Source organism: Lepidochelys kempii, chromosome 6, assembly GCF_965140285.1.
Source record: "Lepidochelys kempii isolate rLepKem1 chromosome 6, rLepKem1.hap1, whole genome shotgun sequence".
Classification (NCBI taxonomy): Eukaryota; Metazoa; Chordata; order Testudines; family Cheloniidae; genus Lepidochelys; species Lepidochelys kempii.
The window spans coordinates 2,441,435-2,458,151 of NC_136385.1; the positions used below are offsets into that span (position 1 = coordinate 2,441,435).

The window sequence follows — 16,717 nt, forward strand, 5'->3', positions numbered from 1 at the left end:
GTTTTCCTGACATCGATGCTGGGCAGAATAATGGAGCAGCTGATACAGGAATCCATTCATAATAAATTAAAGAAGGGTCCTATAATTAATGCCAATCACCATGGGTTTACGGAAAATAGATCCGGTCAAACTAACTTGATATCTCTCTTTGTGATGAGCTGGGAATACTGGTGCCATGCATAAAGACCTCAGACCACACCGTCATCACCCCGACCGCCAGAACGATGCTGGAAAGGACCCTGAAAGACGCCATCTGCTGCCACTCTGCTGAGACCCTCAAGCGGAAGCCGGACCAGGGAATGTTTGCTTGATAAAGGTAATCATGTTGATGTAACAGACTTTTGTAAGGCATTTGACTTGGTATGGCCTGTCATTCTCATTAAAACCCAGACTGATATAAAATGACCATGACTCACGTTAAATGGGTTAAAAAATGGCTAACTGATAGGTCTCAAACTGTAACTGTAACCAGGGAATCGCCAGCGAGCAGGCATGCTTCTAGCGGGGTCCTGCAGGGAGCCATTCTTGGCCGTACGCTAACATTTTTATCACTGACCTGGAAGCCGACATCAAATCATCCCTGAGAAAGTTTGCAGATGCCACACAAATTGGGGGAGTGGTGAATAATGACGAGGCCAGGTCACTGCTCCAGAGAGATGTGGCTCGCTTGGTAAGCTGGGCGCAAGCAAACAATAGGTGTTTTAATACGGCTCGACATCAATGTATCCACCGAGGAACAAAGCATGTCGCCCGTGCTTACGGGCTGGGGGAAGCTCTCCTGGGAAGCAGCAACCCTGAAAGAGATTTGGGGGTCATGGTGGGTCATCAGCTGGACATGAGCTCCCGGTGAGCCTGTGGGGTGCACAAGCCAGGGACCCTCCAGGAGCAGGGAGGTTATTTTACTTCTGGATCTGGCCCTGGTGCGAGCGCAGCTGGAATCCTCTGTCCAGTTCTGGTGCCATTCAAGGATGTTGATCGATTGGAGAGGGGTCAGAGAAGAGTCTCGAGAATGATTAAAGGATTAGAAAACACATCTTACAGTGACAGACTCAGGGAGCTCCATCTATTTAGCTTAACAAAGAGAAAGTCCAGAGGTGACTTGATCCCAGTCTAAAAATACCTACATGGGAAACAAAGGTTTGATAACGGGCTCATCAATCTAGCAGACAAAGATCTAAACACACTCCGATGGCTGGAAGTTGACACTCGACAAATTCAGCATACGGGAAAAGTTTTGACCAGTGAAGGTAATTAACCGCGGGAACGCTTTACCAAGGGGTGGCAGTGGATTCTCCATCCCTTACCATTTTAAAACCAGAAGTGGAAGTTGTTCAAAACGCTCCGTGCTGGGAATGATTTGGGGGGACGTTCTCCGGCCCGTTACCCAGGAAGTCAGGCTGGATGATCGAGATGGTTCCTTCTGGCTTTGGAACCTATGAATAGAACCCAGGAGTCCTGACTCCCAACCCCGCCCCTGCTCTGACCCACACGACTTCACTTTCCTTCCAGAGCTGAGGATAGAACCCAGGAGTCCCAGACTGGGGTACAGCCTTCCCTCGAACCTTGGTAGTATGAGGGCAGAGGTAGGCCCTGTTCATGGAATTGTAGGAGGCCTCCGTTATAGTCCAGATACAGCCCCATCCTCTGGCCCATCACCCCAAAAGGAACAGACCTAGATGGGGACACCAAAGCTGTGTTTTTAAGCAGCGCAGCGGGGGAGTCATCCCCCTGCTCCATCGCTGTGTGGCTGTTTCCCAGCTGTCCCACCCCAGAGGTGGTTGCATCTCAGTGCTGGGGTGCAGAGGAGACGTTCACCTGGTTCAAGAGGGCTGAGGCTGCGTGGGGGTTGCTGTTAAATGACTGGCACAGAGCCACATTAGCAGTTTAATAGCAAAGTCTATTGTTCAGACCAAAAAAATACGTATATACACAGAGAATGTAAAATTCACCCAGGCCTCCTCAAAGTCTGGCATCAGGGGATGCTGCCCATCTTTCCCTAGCCACGTCCCATCTCCTCCCACTCCCTTCTCAGAGCAAGGGATAGAACCCAGGAGTCCTGGCTCCCAGCCCCGCGTCCGCCCCTGCTCTAACCCACCAGCTCCCACTCCCCTCCCAGAAGTCCTGACCCAACACCAACACCCTCTTCAACATCCTCTTCGAAGTGTCTTTGGTCCTTTTGCATTTGGCAAGCATGATTCACTTCCTGCCCCGCTCCCCCTCTGCCCCCCATGCTCTCCAGCCGGGAAGAAGGCAGGGACGAGGCTAGGTCTATGGGGAGTGGGGGGCACCCACTTCCTGCTCCTCGGGGCAGATGCGCTTCAGGGGAGGTGCCCCCATGGACTCATCATCCTCTTCTTCCAGCACTGGCTGCGGGAAGGTTGGGGCCGTCTCAAAGGGGGGTGCATCCTCTTGGCCCTTTGGGGAAACAAGGAAGGGGTGTTATACATCGAGAGAGAGCAGCCTGGGGGATGGACACCCCAGCAACCTTGGTATGCCAGCCTCGATCCCACCCAGAGATCCCCATCAACCTCCCTACTTTCTCCTGTGCCACGGGTAAGCACCCACCCCAACATGAGACCTGCGGGCCAATGGCCCCACCTCCACCCAACCCAACCCAACCTCCACCCAACCCAATCAGTGCCAGTGGCTCAACCTCCACCGACCTAGCCCAATCTAACCCAACCTTTGCCAATGGTTCAACCTCGACGCAACCCAGCTCAACCCAACTTTCACCAATGGCCCGACCTCCACTCGTCCCAACCCAACCCAACCTTTGCCTAACCCAACCATTGCCAATGGGCCAACCTCCACCCAACCCAACCCAACCTCCACCCAACGGGCCAACCTCCACCCAACCCACCTCCCACTCAACCCACCCCCACGTACCCTTCACCCCCATGCACCTGACCCAACACCTCCACTCCATACATCCTTCAATTCCACTCCTCCATGCATTTTCCCCCACCATGCGCTCCCCAGTCTACGCTCAACCCACCTCCATGCCCCTCACCCCTCAATTTCCCCCTGCACCTGTGACTCCAGTAGGCCTGGAACAGGGTCCTCCTTGGTCAGCATGGGGGGCTCATCCGTCCCCTCAAGTAGCAACACCCCAGAGTCTGCACCCAGATAGGAATGAAGACAAGGGAGTACCCTGGGGTTATAGGTCCTTGGTGCCAACTCACCCCCAGTAACCCTACGGAGCGCCCCTCTGTTGTTGCCCTCCGGGAAGCACGGCCATCCGGCTGCCTGGGTCCCATCCCCTCACTCCCTTGGGCCTTGAAGTGATGCCATCCTGGATTCTGTCACGCCTGAGGAGTGCTGGGGGTCCCGGGCTCCTGGGTTCCACACACTCCCTCCCTCCTTTGGAGGCTGGGAACATGGCCTCCCTCCTCTTCCCCCCCCCCCCCACCATGGTACTTACCCCCTTCCTGCCCCAGCATGGGGGGCTGCGAGTCCTCTGCTTTCAGTTCCCCCAGCGGGGTGGGGGTCGCCGTCTGGCTGCGGTCGGGGGTGGGGCTGGAGCTGGTGTCTCCCCCCTTGGCCAGGGAGGTCTCAGACAATGAGCTCTGGTTGCTGTTCTCATCTGAAAAGGGGAGAGGGTTACAGGCGGGGGCCGTCTCGGATGCCCAGGTCCCATCGCTCACTCGTCTGGGGGCGTTGTCATCCCGGATGCCTGGTCCCATCCCCTTACTCCAGACATGATGGGCCCACTGCCATCCCAGACGCCTGGGTCCCATCCTGTCATCTCCTCAGGGCTGGAAGCACAGACTTCCCAAATGCCTGGGTCCCATCCTCTTGATCCCCATGGCCCCTTTGAGGTGAACTCTTACGGTGCCATCCCAAATGTTCACTCCCATTCCGGACACCTGGGTGTCATCTCCTCAGTCTGGGGGGTCAGAGTCCTGAGCTGGTATTAACGGGGGATCTTAACTCCCCTGATATCTGCTGGAAAACGGTGGCAGCAAAACGTCCTGCAAATTCTTCGCGTGGGAAGGGGACAGCTTTCTGATCCAGACGGCTGAGGAAACAACTCGGGGATCCACCCCGTTTGGAGCTGGCTTGGACCCAGAGGGATGAATGAGTTGCCTACGTGAAGGTGGTCGGGAATTTGGGAGGAAGCGATCAGGATCCGACAGATTTCAAGATCCTGTGGAAAGTCGGGCCTGAGAACAGCAAAACAAGGACACTGGACTTCAGAAAGGCGGATTTCCACCGACTCCGAGAACTAGCAGGAGGTGTCCCATGGAAAGACCAATTAGGAAGAAAAGGAATCGAAGGGGGGCTGGCAGTTCCTAAAAGATTTAATATGAAAGGCTCGACATCAAGCTGTTCCGATGCAGAGGAAAGAGAAGAGCCCAGGTGGCTGCACGAGGAGCATTTTAGCCACCGAAAGCCCGAAAGGGATTCAGCCAGGAGGGGCACGTCACGCAGGATGTCTACATAGGAACCGCAGGAGCGTGTAGGGACAAAATCAGGCAGGCCAAGGCAAAGAATGAGTTCCAGCTGGCAAGGAATGCGAAAGACAAGAAGAGGTTCTTCAAATACGTCAGACAAAAAAGAAAGACCAAGGACGGCGCGGATCCGCGGCTCAGTGGAGACGGCGAGCTGCCAAGGAAAGACGATAGGAAGGCAAAGCTGCTCAAGGCCTACTTTGCTGCAGTCCTCACACACAAAATGACACGTGACCGGGCAACTCGCGAAGTTACCACAGCCCAAACCGGGGAAGGGCTGCAGATCGGGACGAGGAGAATTAGCGGAAGACCTCTCGGAGCTACTGGCAATAATATTTGCAAACTCAGGGATGAGTGAAGAGGTCCCGGAAAGGCTAGCGCAGCACCCATCTTGAAAACGGAGGAGCCGGGGATCGAGAGACCAGTCAGCCTGAGTTCGATACCTGGGAAGCTGCTGGAGAAACGTGTAAACCCTTCAATCTGTGAATACCGGGAGGATGAACGGGGTGATCACCGGCAGCCAGCATGGCGTGACCAAGAACCAAGCCTGCCAAACCAGCTTGATTTCCTTCTTTGACAGGGTAACGGGTTTGGTGGATATAGGGTGACCAGATGTGACGGAGAAAATATCGGGACACATGTGGGAAGCAAATACAAAAACAAAAAACCAGTCGGAGTTGCCAAAGCTAAAAAAACCCAACAAAAAAAACCCCACTGGAGTGGCCAAAGCCGCAATATCGGGGCAAATGGTGTCCCAACCGTGCATCGGTCGAGACACGGGACAAAGACCTAAAAATCGGGACAGTCCTCTGGCCACCCTAGGTGGATGGGGGGAATGCGGTGTGCATAATATAACCGGATTTCAGCCAGGCTTTTGACACAGTCCCACGTGACAGTCTGATAAGTAAGCTGGGAAAATGCACGCTCAACACAAATACCATGAAGTGGATACATAATTGGTTGAGTAGCTATTAATGGAATGATGTCGGGTTTCTGTAGAGATCCGTTCTGGGTCCGGCATTGTTTAACATCTTCACTAATGACCTGGCTGTAAAAATAGAGAAAATTTGCAGATGACACAACGCTAGGGGGCTTGCCAACACTTTGGAGCGTAGCGGGATCTTGATAAATTGGAAAACTGGGCCACAGACAGAATGAAATTCAACACACAGAATGGGCAATGACTGCCCAGGAAGGAGTGCTGTGGACAGGGATCTGGGGGTCAGAGCAGATCACAAGCTAAGTGTGAGTCAACAGTGTCACGCTGTTGCAAAAAAAAGCAAACATCCTTCTGGGCTGTATCAGCAGGAGTGTTGGCAGCAAGACACGAGGAGTAATTCTTCCGCTCTAATTAGGCCTCAAGTGGAGTATCAGGTCCAGTTCTGGGCACCACATTTCAGGAAGGATGTGGACAAATTGGAGAGAGTCCGGAGAAGAGCAACAAAAACGACTCAAGGTCTAGAACCCATGAGCTGTGAGGGAAGATTGAAAGAACTGGGTTTGTTTAGTCTGGAGAAGAGAAGACGGAGAGGGGACGTGAGAACAGTTTTCAAGTATGTAAAAGGTTGTTACACGGAGGACGGAGAAAAATTGTTCTTCTTAACCTTTGAGGCTAGGACAAGAAGCAAGGGGCTTAAATTGCAGCAAGGATGGTTTAGGTTGGACATCAGGAAAAACTTCCTACCTGTCAGGGTGGTTAAGCCCTGGACTCAATCGCCTAGGGAGGTTGTGGAGTCTCCATCACTGGGGATTTTTAAGAGCAGGTTAGACAAACCCCTGTCAGGGCTGGTCTAGATAATACTCAGTCCTGCCGTGAGTGCAGGGGACTGGACTAGATGACCTCCCGAGGTCCCTTCCAGCCCTACGATTCTAAAGACAAATGTAGGGTGCTACACCTAGGGAAGAAACACCAAATGCACAAAGAGAAGGGAGCTGGCTTGGCAGCAGCCCTGCTGGGAAGGATCTGGGAGTCGTGGTGGATCACAACCTCCGCATGAGAGTCAGCAACGTGCTGCTGTGGCAAAAACTAAAAACTAACTAACTAAAGCAAATGCAACGTAACAGGAGCATAGCATGCCAGTCACGGGAAGGCATGGTACTGGTTCGGCCTCAGCTGGAGGACTGTCCAATTTTGGGCACCGGCGTACAGACAGGATGTGGAGAAACTGGAAAGGGTCCAGCGGCGTGACAAAGTGACAAAGATGATTTGGGGAGGATGGATAGCTCAGGGGGAGGATGGATAGCTCAGTGGTTTGAGCATTGGCTTGCTAAACCCAGGCTTGTGGTGAGTGAAATCCTTGAGGGGGCCATTTAGGGATCTGGGGCAAAAACTGGGGATTGGTCCTGCTTTGAGCAGGGGGTTGGACTAGGTGACTTCCCAAGGTCCCTTCCAACCCTGATATTGTATGAAAGTTAGTTCGGGGGGGGGGGAGGGATAGCTCAGTGGTTTGAGCATTGGCCTGCTAAACCCAGGGTTGTGAGTTCAATCCTTGAGGGGGCCTTCCAACCCTGATATTCTCTGATTCTATGATCAAAGGAATGGGAGGCAAGCCACCTGAGCAAAGGCCGGAGGACCTGGGAACGTTTGGAAAAGAGGAGCTGGAGCGGGACCCATGAGGACGATCCTCAAATACTTGAAAGGCTGCCATGAAAAGGATGGAGAAAAGTTGGCAAAGAGGGCAGGAGAAGAGGCCGCGGGTTCAAACTACAGCAGAGCAGATTGAGATGAAATCTCAGGAAACCCATCCTGACGGTAAGAACAGGAGGACCGTGGCACGGACCTGCCGAGGGAGGGTCGTGGAAGCGTCTTCGCTGGAGGGTTTTAAGAGGAGGCTGGAGCCACCTGTCCGGAATGGTTCAGACACAGCTAAACCCTGCATCTCGCCAAGGGTTGGACTAGATGACCCGGGCGGGCCCTCCCCAGCCAGCAACGTACCATTCAGGTCCAGCATGAGGAGGGCGGGGTTGGCCCGGGGGCTGGGCACGCGCCCCCTCCTCTCCCGGCCCTTGTGCCGCTCCCCACTGCTAGCCAGTCGCCGCTTCTCCTGCAGGGAAGGGAAGAGAGCGGGGGGGTAGAGATGGCCTCCAAATGGGGGGTGTTGGAAAGGAGGGGCGAGGGGGAGCACGGGAGGGACAGACAGACGGGGGGGCAGGGTTGGGACAGACCGGCGCTCAGCCCCTCTCTCACCTCATCCCGGGGGTCCACAATGGGCACCCATTTGTAGATCCTCAGAGACGTGTCGCCCACGGTCACCCAGCGCTTCTCCCTGGGTGGCGGGAGATGAGGAGTTCAATGGGGTGGATTATAGCCCTCCAGAGATCCCCCCACCCCCAAAATCTTCAGAGATCCACCCCGCCATCGACCTGATTGTAAGGCCATTCACTAGCAGAAGTAGTAGGTTATTATCCACTAGGCAGTGCTAAAGGACTGATGCCGTTAGTTGCGTTGGGAAGTTGCTGTCCTCCATGCAGAGCTAAAGAGGCCAGGCCTTGAGCGAGGAGCAGTGGTAGCTTATCACCCTCTGTCATGAGAGATGAAACCCTCACACTGCATTCTTCCACCCCCTGAGTTAAAGCAGAGACTCCTTTAAACAGCAGCAGTAGTAAGCTGTTATCCTGATCCGTGTCACACATATCATCTAGGCCAGGGTAAATAATTTGACAGCCACTCATGTCTCAGGAGCAATTTCCATAGAAAAAAGGAGGTGAACGATCAACAAAATAATTAATAAAACCATGGAATAATAATTAATTGTTCTCATTAAGAGCCTGATCCTGCATTTAGTCACAGAGAGTTCCTTTATACACGGGGATGGCTCGCCCGGCATGGAGATGCAGCCCCTTCTGGGGCGAGGCAGCTGGGGAAGGGTCGCCCATGGGGCTGGCTCGCCCTGGCACTGAGATGCACCCACTTCTGGGGTGGGGCACTGGGGCAGGGCCGCCCATCAACGCCGCAGGGGGCGCTGGTTTACCTGGCACTGAGATGCACTCACTTCTGGGGTGGGGGCACTGGGGCAGGGCCGCCCATCAACGCCGCAGGGGGCGCTGGTTTACCTGGCACTGAGATGCAGCCACGTCTGGGGTGGAGCAGCTGGGGCACACACCCACCCACCCCGTTGCCCACTCACCATCTGCGCACTTTCTCGATGGCCGCCATCACCTTCTTGATGTCATCCTTGGCCCGGCTGCGGGTCTCGGCCCGCACCGTGCGCCCTGACATGGGGACGGCGCCCGGGGCGGGGAGGGGGGAGAGAGGGGGGCAGCGGAGGGGAACGACACCGTGGGGGGGGGGGAAGCCGAGAGGAGGCTCACTCGGAGTCTGTCTGTCTAACAGGCCACCCGTCCATCCAGCCCCCCACACGCCTACCCCTGTAACCAGCGATCGCCCACCCCTGCCCCGCTGGCTGCCTGGCTGGGACCTAGCGCTGCGGCCCCACAGACCCCCCCCCCGCCCCCCGCTCCTATCGCCCCCCCTTCCTGTCTCTGCCCCCACTTTGCCCCCCCTATGGATCCCTGCCCCCGCAGCCCCCCTCCCGCTCCCCCTGTCCGGACGGCTGGGTCTGTCCGGCGGCCCCGCTCCCGGTGGCCAGGCCGGAGCGCAGTCTGGCTCGGCTCGGCTCGGCTCAGCTCGCTGCGAAAGGGTGGAGCGGAAGCAAAACTCTCCGGCTTCCGCGAGCCGAGCTGGGGCCTGCCGCAGGGGGGGGGCAGAGGAAGGCGGAAGGGGAGGCGGGTCGGAGCCAGGACTCCTGGGTTCTCTCCCAAGCTCTTATCGGGGAGGGGAGGGGAGGGGAGTGGGGTCTAGTGGGTTAGAGCAGAGGGGCTGGGAGCCAGGACGCCTGGGTTCTCTGGCACGCGATACAACTCCCCTCCCCAGGAGAAGCATAGAACCCAAGCATTCTGGGTCCCAACCCCCACTCCCCTCCCAGAGCCAGGGAGAGAACCCAGGAGTCCCGGCTCCCAGCCCCCCACCCCCACTGTAACCCACCAGACCCCACTCCCCTCCCAGACCTAGGGAGAGAACCCAGGTGTCCCGGCTCCCAGCCCCCCCTGCTCTAACCCACTAGACCCCACTCCCCACCCAGAGCCAGGGAGAGAACCCAGGCGTCCCGGCTCCCAGCCCCCCCCCCCCCAACCCACTAGACCCCACTCCCCTCCCAGAGCCAGGGAGAGAACCCAGGCGGCTCCCAGCCCACCCCCCCCCTCTAACCTACTAGACCCCACTCCCCACCCAGAGCCAGGGAGAGAACCCAGGCGTCCCGGCTCCCAGCCCCCCCCCCCCCCAACCCACTAGACCCCACTCCCCTCCCAGAGCCAGGGAGAGAACCCAGGCGGCTCCCAGCCCACCCCTCCCTCTAACCCACTAGACCCCACTCCCCTCCCAGAGCCAGGGAGAGAACCCAGGCGTCCGGGCTCCCAGTCCCCCACCCCTTTCCCACGCCCACCCCCACAGTTAATCCTGGAAGCGGCTTGGAAGGGATTACAACGGAGGGGCTCGGATGTCTACACTGAGGTCATTGTGCGTCGCTGACTCACACCGGAGGTGTGTGTGTGGGGGGGGGGTGTCACCATGACCTCAGCCTCACAGGGGAAGGTATCTCCAACCTGCTAGGGACCGAAGCGGGGGAGGGGGGGTCGGGTCGGGAGTGAGGGGCCCGGGCAGAGTTGGGTGTGCCGGGAGCTTAGGTGGCCCTTGTGTCTTTCTGCCCCTCGTCCCTGCACGTTTCACAAATAAAGAGACGTAGAAAAGTCATGAAACATCTTGCAATAGCTGGCGGAGGGAGGGGGGGGGTCTCTGCGATGTTACACAGGTCTGGGTCATATAAGGAGTGAGGGACACGAAGAAAGGAGTTAAATGTACAAAGAGCTGGGGAGAGAACCCAGGAGTCCTGGCTCCCAGTCTCCCCCACCCCTCGAACCACTAGACCCCACTCCCCTCGCGCAGCTGGGAAGAGAACCCAGGAGTCCTGGCTTCAGCCTCCCTGCTCTAACCCACTAGACCCCACTCCCCCCAAAGGTGTATGGGTGTATGGGGCTGGCTGGATGGGGGATTATTGGACGGGGGTTAGCTAGAGAGTGGTGTGTGGGGGTGGATGGATGGGGTGGGGTAAGGTAGAGAAGGGGTGGGGGTGGAGGGGGAGGAGGTTAGCTAGAGAGCGGTGTGTGGGGTGGATGGAGGGGGAGGGGTAAAATAGAGAGGGGTGAGGGTGGATGGAGGGGCAGGGTACGATAGAGAGGGGGTGGGGATGGATGGGGGAGAGGTACGATAGAGGGGTGGGGGTGGATGGAGGGGGTAATATAGAGAGCCGTGTGGGGGTGGATGGAGGGGAGGGGTATGATAGAGGGGGTGGGGGAGGCGGAGGGGGTAGCTAGAGAAGGGGGGTGGGGGGGATGGAGGGGAGGGGTACGATAGAGGGAGTGGGGGGAGTGGGAGGGGGAGGGTAGCTAGAGAAGGGGGGTGGGGGGATGGAGGGAGGGGTACGATAGAGGGGGTAGGGGAGGCTGGAGGGTAGCCTAGAGAAGGGGGGTGGGGTGGATGGAGGGGAGGGGTACGATAGAGAGAGGTGGGGGTGGATGGGGAGGGGTACGATAGAGGGGGTGGGGGTGGATGGAGGGGGTAATATAGAGAGCCGTGTGGGGGTGGATGGAGGGGAGGGGTACGATAGAGGGGGTGGGGAGGCGGAGGGGGTAGCTAGAGAAGGGGGGTGGGGGGATGGAGGGGAGGGGTATGATAGAGGGAGTGGGGGAGTGGGAGGGTAGCTAGAGAAGGGGGGTGGGGGGATGGAGGGGAGGGGTACGATAGAGGGGGGTAGGGGAGGGTGGGAGGGTAGCTAGAGAAGGGGGGTGGGGGTGGATGGAGGGGAGGGGTACGATAGAGAGAGGTGGGGGTGGATGGGGGAGGGTACGATAGAGGGGGGTGGGGGTGATGGAGGGGGTAATATAGAGAGCCGTGTGGGGGTGGATGGAGGGGAGGGGTACGATAGAGAGAGGTGGGGTGGATGGGGGAGGGGTACGATAGAGGGGTGGGGGTGGATGGAGGGGGTAATATAGAGAGCCGTGTGGGGGTGGATGGAGGGGAGGGGTACGATAGAGGGGGTGGGGGAGGCGGAGGGGGTAGCTAGAGAAGGGGGGTGGGGAGGATGGAGGGGAGGGGTATGATAGAGGGAGTGGGGAGTGGGAGGGGTAGCTAGAGAAGGGGGGTGGGGGGATGGAGGGGAGGGGTACGATAGAGGGGGTAGGGGAGGCTGGGAGGGTAGCTAGAGAAGGGGGGTGGGGGTGGATGGAGGGGAGGGGTACGATAGAGAGAGGTGGGGGTGGATGGGGGAGGGGTACGATAGAGGGGGTGGGGGTGGATGGAGGGGGTAATATAGAGAGCCGTGTGGGGGTGGATGGAGGGGAGGGGTACGATAGAGGGGGTGGGGAGGCGGAGGGGGTAGCTAGAGAAGGGGGTGCGGGTGGATGGAGGGGAGGGGTACGGTAGAGGGGGGAGGGGTAGCTAGAGAAGGGGGTGGCGGGGAGGCCCAGAGGGGCGCAGTGAGGGACACACAGCGCCTGCCCCCCGGGCCCCCACCCCCCCAGGCCCGGGCGCACCGCGGCCCCTTTAAGCCGGCTCAGGAATGTGTTTATGCCGGAGGCTGTCCACTCTCCCCCCTCCCGCCCGCACATGGAGGGACGGGGCCCGGGCGGGGGGAGCGGAGCAAAGAGCAACCCCCCCTCCGTTCCCCCCCACCTCCAGGGGCTGCTCACCCCCCCCCCCCCCCCACACACACACACCCCCGGCCCGGGCTGGGGCTGCTCCAGGCCCGGCTAGCCCTGAGCTCAGCCTCCTGGCATCCACGCGGGTCCGGGGCGGGGGCGGGGGCGGGGTGGGGGGGGAAAGGGGGGGCTGGGAGGGGATATAAACCCAGGGCCCCCGCCCCCAGCCTGGCCTCTGCGGGACAGCAACAAGTGCGCACGGCTGGGACAGCATGGAAGTGCTGACAGGTAGGGGAGCCAGGACTCCTGGGTTCTTTCCTTGGCCCTGGGAGGGGAGTGGGGTCTAGTGGTCAGAGCAGGGGGGGGCTGGGACCCAGGACTCCTGGGTTCTGTCTTTGGCCCTGGGAGGGATTTGGAGTCTAGTGGGTTAGAGCTGGGGTAGCTGCAGGAATCCTGGTTCTTTCCCTGGCTAGGGGAGGGGAGTGGAGTCTAGTGGGCTACAGCAGTGGGAGCCAGGACTCCTGGGTTCTGTCCCCACCTGTGTATGACTCAGTCCCCCCTTATTTGGGGGACATTCCTGGGTCCCGGGACATTCCTGGGTCAGCTTGCACGGTGGAAGTACTGAATTGGGGGTGGGAGTAAGGGTTTAGATGGGACGGGGTGTGGGCTGGTGAGGGCCTGGCTTCCCTGAGGAGGGCTCCGGGCTCGGGGGTGGCTAACAATTGGGGAGAGATGGAGACAGTTTGGGGCAACCAGGGCTGGGGTACATGCCAAGAGCTGAGGAACCCCAAGAGGACCCCATCCCCTGTAGAAACTTCTCCAGATCCTTGCCACCACTCTATACTTCTGGCCGCCAGCCCCAGGTCTTCTTCTACCGTCCTCCTCATCTTCCCTTCCACAAAGCTAACCCACTTCTGTCCACCCACCAGTTCCTGCCCTGGAGATGTCTCTGCGGGGCAACGTGGACTCTGCTGTCCGCCCAGCCACCTGCCTGGTTGGCGGCTCCTCCGGGCTCCATCTCTAAGGGTGGGGGACCCTAGCTAATGATTGACTGGTGGAGCTTTGGGCGCCAGAGGAATCTGGGTAGGGGCAGAGCGTGACGCGCGCGGTCAAGTCTCGAACCCAAAGCCCATGACGTGCTCATTGAGACCCACCAACGCGACCACCCAAGGCTGGGGGTCAGGACTGAGGGGCATCTGCAGAGCTGTGGCTGGTGGAAGACCCACTCGACCGCTCTGTTTCTTCCATCCTGGAGGGGAGGGCACAGGGGGTGTTGCTTATATATGCTCTAACCAGGAGGCCATATTCCCTTCCTGAGAACCCAGGAGTCCTGATATGCAGCCCCCACCCCCTCCCACTAGACCCCACTCCCCTCCCGGGGCCAAGGACAGAACCCAGGAGTCCTGGCTCCCAGCCCCCCTTGCTCTGACCACTAGACTTCGCAGAGCCGGGGATAGAACTCATGACGTGGTGGCAACACCCCCCAGGAGATTGGCGTCACCCAAGGTGGAGAAGGGTCCCAAGCGATGGTGCTTCCACAGGAGTCCTCTTCTCTGCCTTGGCCAGCTCCTCCGGCCTGGGCAGATACCCACTGCGGTGCCCGCGTCACCCTCCTGCAGGGCTGGGGCTGGCAAGGTTCTCGGGCCGTTGGGACATCCCCGTAGCTAGTCGGGCTGGGAACCTGGCCGGGCGGGGGCTGACAGCTGGGACGTGACCAGCTGCCTGAGAGTGGGGGCGGGCATGGGCACTGCCTGGCACAAGCTCATCATGCTCTGAGATCAATGAAAGGGGGGGGGGTTAGACAGGGGGGCTCTGGGAGGGGAGTGGGGTCTAGTGGGTTAGAGCAGGGTGGCTGGGAGCCAGGACTCCTGGGTTCTCTCCCCAGCTCTGGGAGGGAAGTAGGGTTTAGTGGGTTAGAGCAGCGGGGGCTGGGAGCTAGGACTCCTGGGTTGTATCCAGATCTCTGGGAAGGGAGTGGGGTCTTGTGGGTTAGAGCGGGGGGGCTGGGAGCCAGGACTCCTGGGTTCTATCCCAGCTCTGGGACAGGAGTGGGGTCTAGTGGGTTAGAGCAGTGGGGGCTGGGAGCCAGGATTCCTGGGTTCTACCCAGATCTCTGGGAGGGGAGTAGGGTCTAGTGGGCTAGAGCAGCGGGGGCTGGGAGCTAGGACTCCTGGGTTGTATCCAGATCTCTGGGAGGGGAGTGGGGTCTAGTGGGTTAGAGCAGCGGGGGCGGGGAGCCAGGACTCCTGGGTTCTATCCACAGCTCTGTTGTGACTTTTCCTCCCCTCCAAGGGAGCTGCTGCTCGTTCTGGTGCGTTGGCTCAGGACAATGGGATCTCTGATGCTTGCCTGGGAGGTAAAATATTGAGGACAATATGGGGTGGGGTGCATCTGACACCTGGCGGGGGAATGGGTCAGCAGGGGGTGTTCTCCCTGGACAGTCAGAGCTGGCCCGAATGCCCCCGAGCAGTGCTGGGGTAGCTGTGCTATGGGGCAGGAGGCTCAGTAGGGGGTATCCCCCCCGCCCGGACAGTCAGTGCAGGACCCAGTGTCCCCGTGTGGCGCTAGGAGGCACTGTGCTGCAGGCAGATGGAAGGAACCGTTGCGTGGGGCTGGTCCCCAGCTGCCCCACCCCAGAGGTGGCCGCATCTCAGAAGTATTTTTCCAAGCAGGCGGAATTTCCCAAGATGAATTTTCTCTCGAGGTGGCTTCTGAGCCCAGGAGCGCGCGCCAAAGGCTTGTGGCTCGGGGCGTGAGCGGAATTAACCCTTGGTTCACTCCCTCTCTCCAGTGGATCGCGCCAACCCGCTGTCTTCCGCCTCCTCGCCCTCGTCCCTCTCCCAGCAAGAGGTAGCCACCAAGATCAAGCAAACCCACAGCCTGACGGTGCTTCTGAAGCACCGCTCTGAACAGCTGCTGGCAGAATATGTGAGCATTGGGGAGGGGGGTAGCACTGCCCCCTGCTGGAGGGGTCAGAGTCCTCTGTGTGCGTGTCCCCGTTACACAGTGGCCTGCAAGGTTTTCTTCTATTCCCGGGCTTCAATCCCAGGGGAGACCATCTCCTTCTGTCCCCTGCTAGTGAGGCGCCCTTTTTGGCTCCTGAGTGAAACCATGACATCCGCCTGAGTCTGTGGACAGTCTGGCACGATGGCTGTGAGTGGGGGAAGCTGCCCTGTGCAGCCCAAAGAGCGGTTAACTCTTGAACCTAATGATGGCAATCCAAGTATTAAATTTGTCACAGATTTCACTGCTGCTCCTACAGCTCAAATGCTTCAGACAGCTTCCTGGGGCCCCAGTCCTCTCCCAGAGCCACTGCTAAACCCAGGAGCTGTGGGTCCCAGTCCCAACTGCTCTAACCTCTAGACCCCACTCCCCTTACAGAGCTGGGGATAGAACCCAGGAGTCCTGACTCAGTGTCTCTCTGTTCCAGGTGCGTCACCAAGGAGAGCCATTCAGCAGTCCAGATTTCCAACCCCCTGCCATGGCAGTCCCCGGGCTGCCCTCGCCCTCTGTCCCCCCCGAGGCCTGGCTGGCACTGAGCGATGAGAAGCGGCTCTGGCACCTAGCCGTGGCTTATGCCACCCTGCCCGGACTCCTGGGTTCCGTGCGGCGGCAGCAGGCCGACCTCAACCCTTTGGCTTCGGAGCTGCACCGGCAGCTGGAGGCCGCGGCCCGTCAGTGCCGGGGGCTGGCTGGGAACTTGGAGGGGATCATGGGCGCCTTGGGGGTGCCAGGCCCCCCGCCTCCTTCCCCCAGCCTGGGCAGCCCTGCCACCAGCGCCTTCCTGGCTAAGCTGAGTGGGTACCACGTGTGCCGGCTGCATCGGGACTGGGCCAGGCGGAGCCACGAGGCGCTGGGGCTTCTCCACACCAAGTACCCGCTGTGAGTGTCCCCATCCTCCCCTCTGCCCCCCAGCTACCCTTGCCCCCCTCCCCACCTGTCTCCCCTGGGAACCCCTGGCTCCTGCCCCCCAGATATCCCCTGCCCCTGTCACCCCCCAGGTCCTGCCCCCCATCTACCCCTCAGATAATCCCTGCCCCCACACAAACCCCCCTTGCATCTGCCCCCAAGTACCCATACCCCAACCATTCCCCCAAGAAACCTCCTGCTCCCCCATCTGCCCCCCCCAACCCTCTGCCCTTACTGCTCCAACCTCCGACTCTCACAGCCTCTCCTCCCCACCCCTCACTGCAAACCGCTGCGGGGGGGTCTCCCTTCCCCCAACTCCTGCCCTGGTATACACACTTCCCCGAAGGGGCCCTGCCCCGCTGAACTCTGGGGGGGGGGTGGGGAATCGGCCCCAACTCCTTCCTCCCTGTCAATACAGACATTTCCCCCCTGGTTTATGCAGAGGGGTTAGGAGGAGTCCCCTCTGCCCCCCCACAATAGTGGGGGACCCCCGCCCATATATGTGGAGGTGATGGGGCGGCCTTTGACACCCCCCCCACCTCTCCTTCCCCCCCAAAAAACTGTAGTTCATACTGTGGTATGTTCTTATCAGAAAACACAGTGTAATTATTATTAATAAAGTATTTTTAGTAGAAGCTCACAGTGTGGGAAGTTTGCTTTTGGGG

At 59.1% G+C, this 16,717-nt stretch overlaps 2 protein-coding genes across 3 annotated transcripts; one reads left to right on the forward strand and one right to left on the reverse strand.

Annotated features, from left to right (window-relative positions):
* Window positions 1-1,876: 1,876 nt before the first annotated feature.
* On the reverse strand, window positions 1,877-8,868 carry BCL7C (BAF chromatin remodeling complex subunit BCL7C). Its single transcript, XM_078853099.1, has 6 exons — window positions 8,579-8,868; window positions 7,639-7,717; window positions 7,387-7,495; window positions 3,422-3,583; window positions 3,031-3,116; window positions 1,877-2,415 (listed from the first exon to the last, which is right to left on the reverse strand). The coding sequence occupies exons 1-6, from the start codon at window positions 8,668-8,670 to the stop codon at window positions 2,269-2,271; spliced, it is 675 nt and encodes a 224-aa protein (XP_078709225.1). The 5' UTR covers window positions 8,671-8,868; the 3' UTR covers window positions 1,877-2,268.
* Window positions 8,869-12,332: 3,464 nt separating this feature from the next.
* On the forward strand, window positions 12,333-16,687 carry CTF1 (cardiotrophin 1). Of its 2 annotated transcripts, none has more exons than XM_078853101.1 (3): window positions 12,333-12,431; window positions 14,935-15,071; window positions 15,574-16,687. In XM_078853101.1, the coding sequence occupies exons 1-3, from the start codon at window positions 12,416-12,418 to the stop codon at window positions 16,027-16,029; spliced, it is 609 nt and encodes a 202-aa protein (XP_078709227.1). In that variant the 5' UTR covers window positions 12,333-12,415; the 3' UTR covers window positions 16,030-16,687. The 2 variants fall into 2 exon arrangements, with proteins under 2 accessions (XP_078709227.1, XP_078709228.1); XM_078853102.1 differs by having other exon boundaries at window positions 14,935-14,993.
* Window positions 16,688-16,717: the final 30 nt, after the last annotated feature.

Bases quoted from the DNA above. Each gene is read 5' to 3' on its own strand.
- CTF1 (XM_078853101.1), top strand. The intron at 15,072-15,573 runs GTGAGCATTGGG...TCTCTGTTCCAG, and splicing joins AACAGCTGCTGGCAGAATAT to GTGCGTCACCAAGGAGAGCC.
- BCL7C (XM_078853099.1), bottom strand. From the start codon at position 8,670: ATGTCAGGGCGCACGGTGCGGGCCGAGACCCGCAGCCGGGCCAAGGAT. The intron at 7,718-8,578 runs GTGAGTGGGCAA...CCCGCCACCCAG, and splicing joins ATCGAGAAAGTGCGCAGATG to GGAGAAGCGCTGGGTGACCG. The intron at 7,496-7,638 runs GTGAGAGAGGGG...CCTTCCCTGCAG, and splicing joins TTGTGGACCCCCGGGATGAG to GAGAAGCGGCGACTGGCTAG.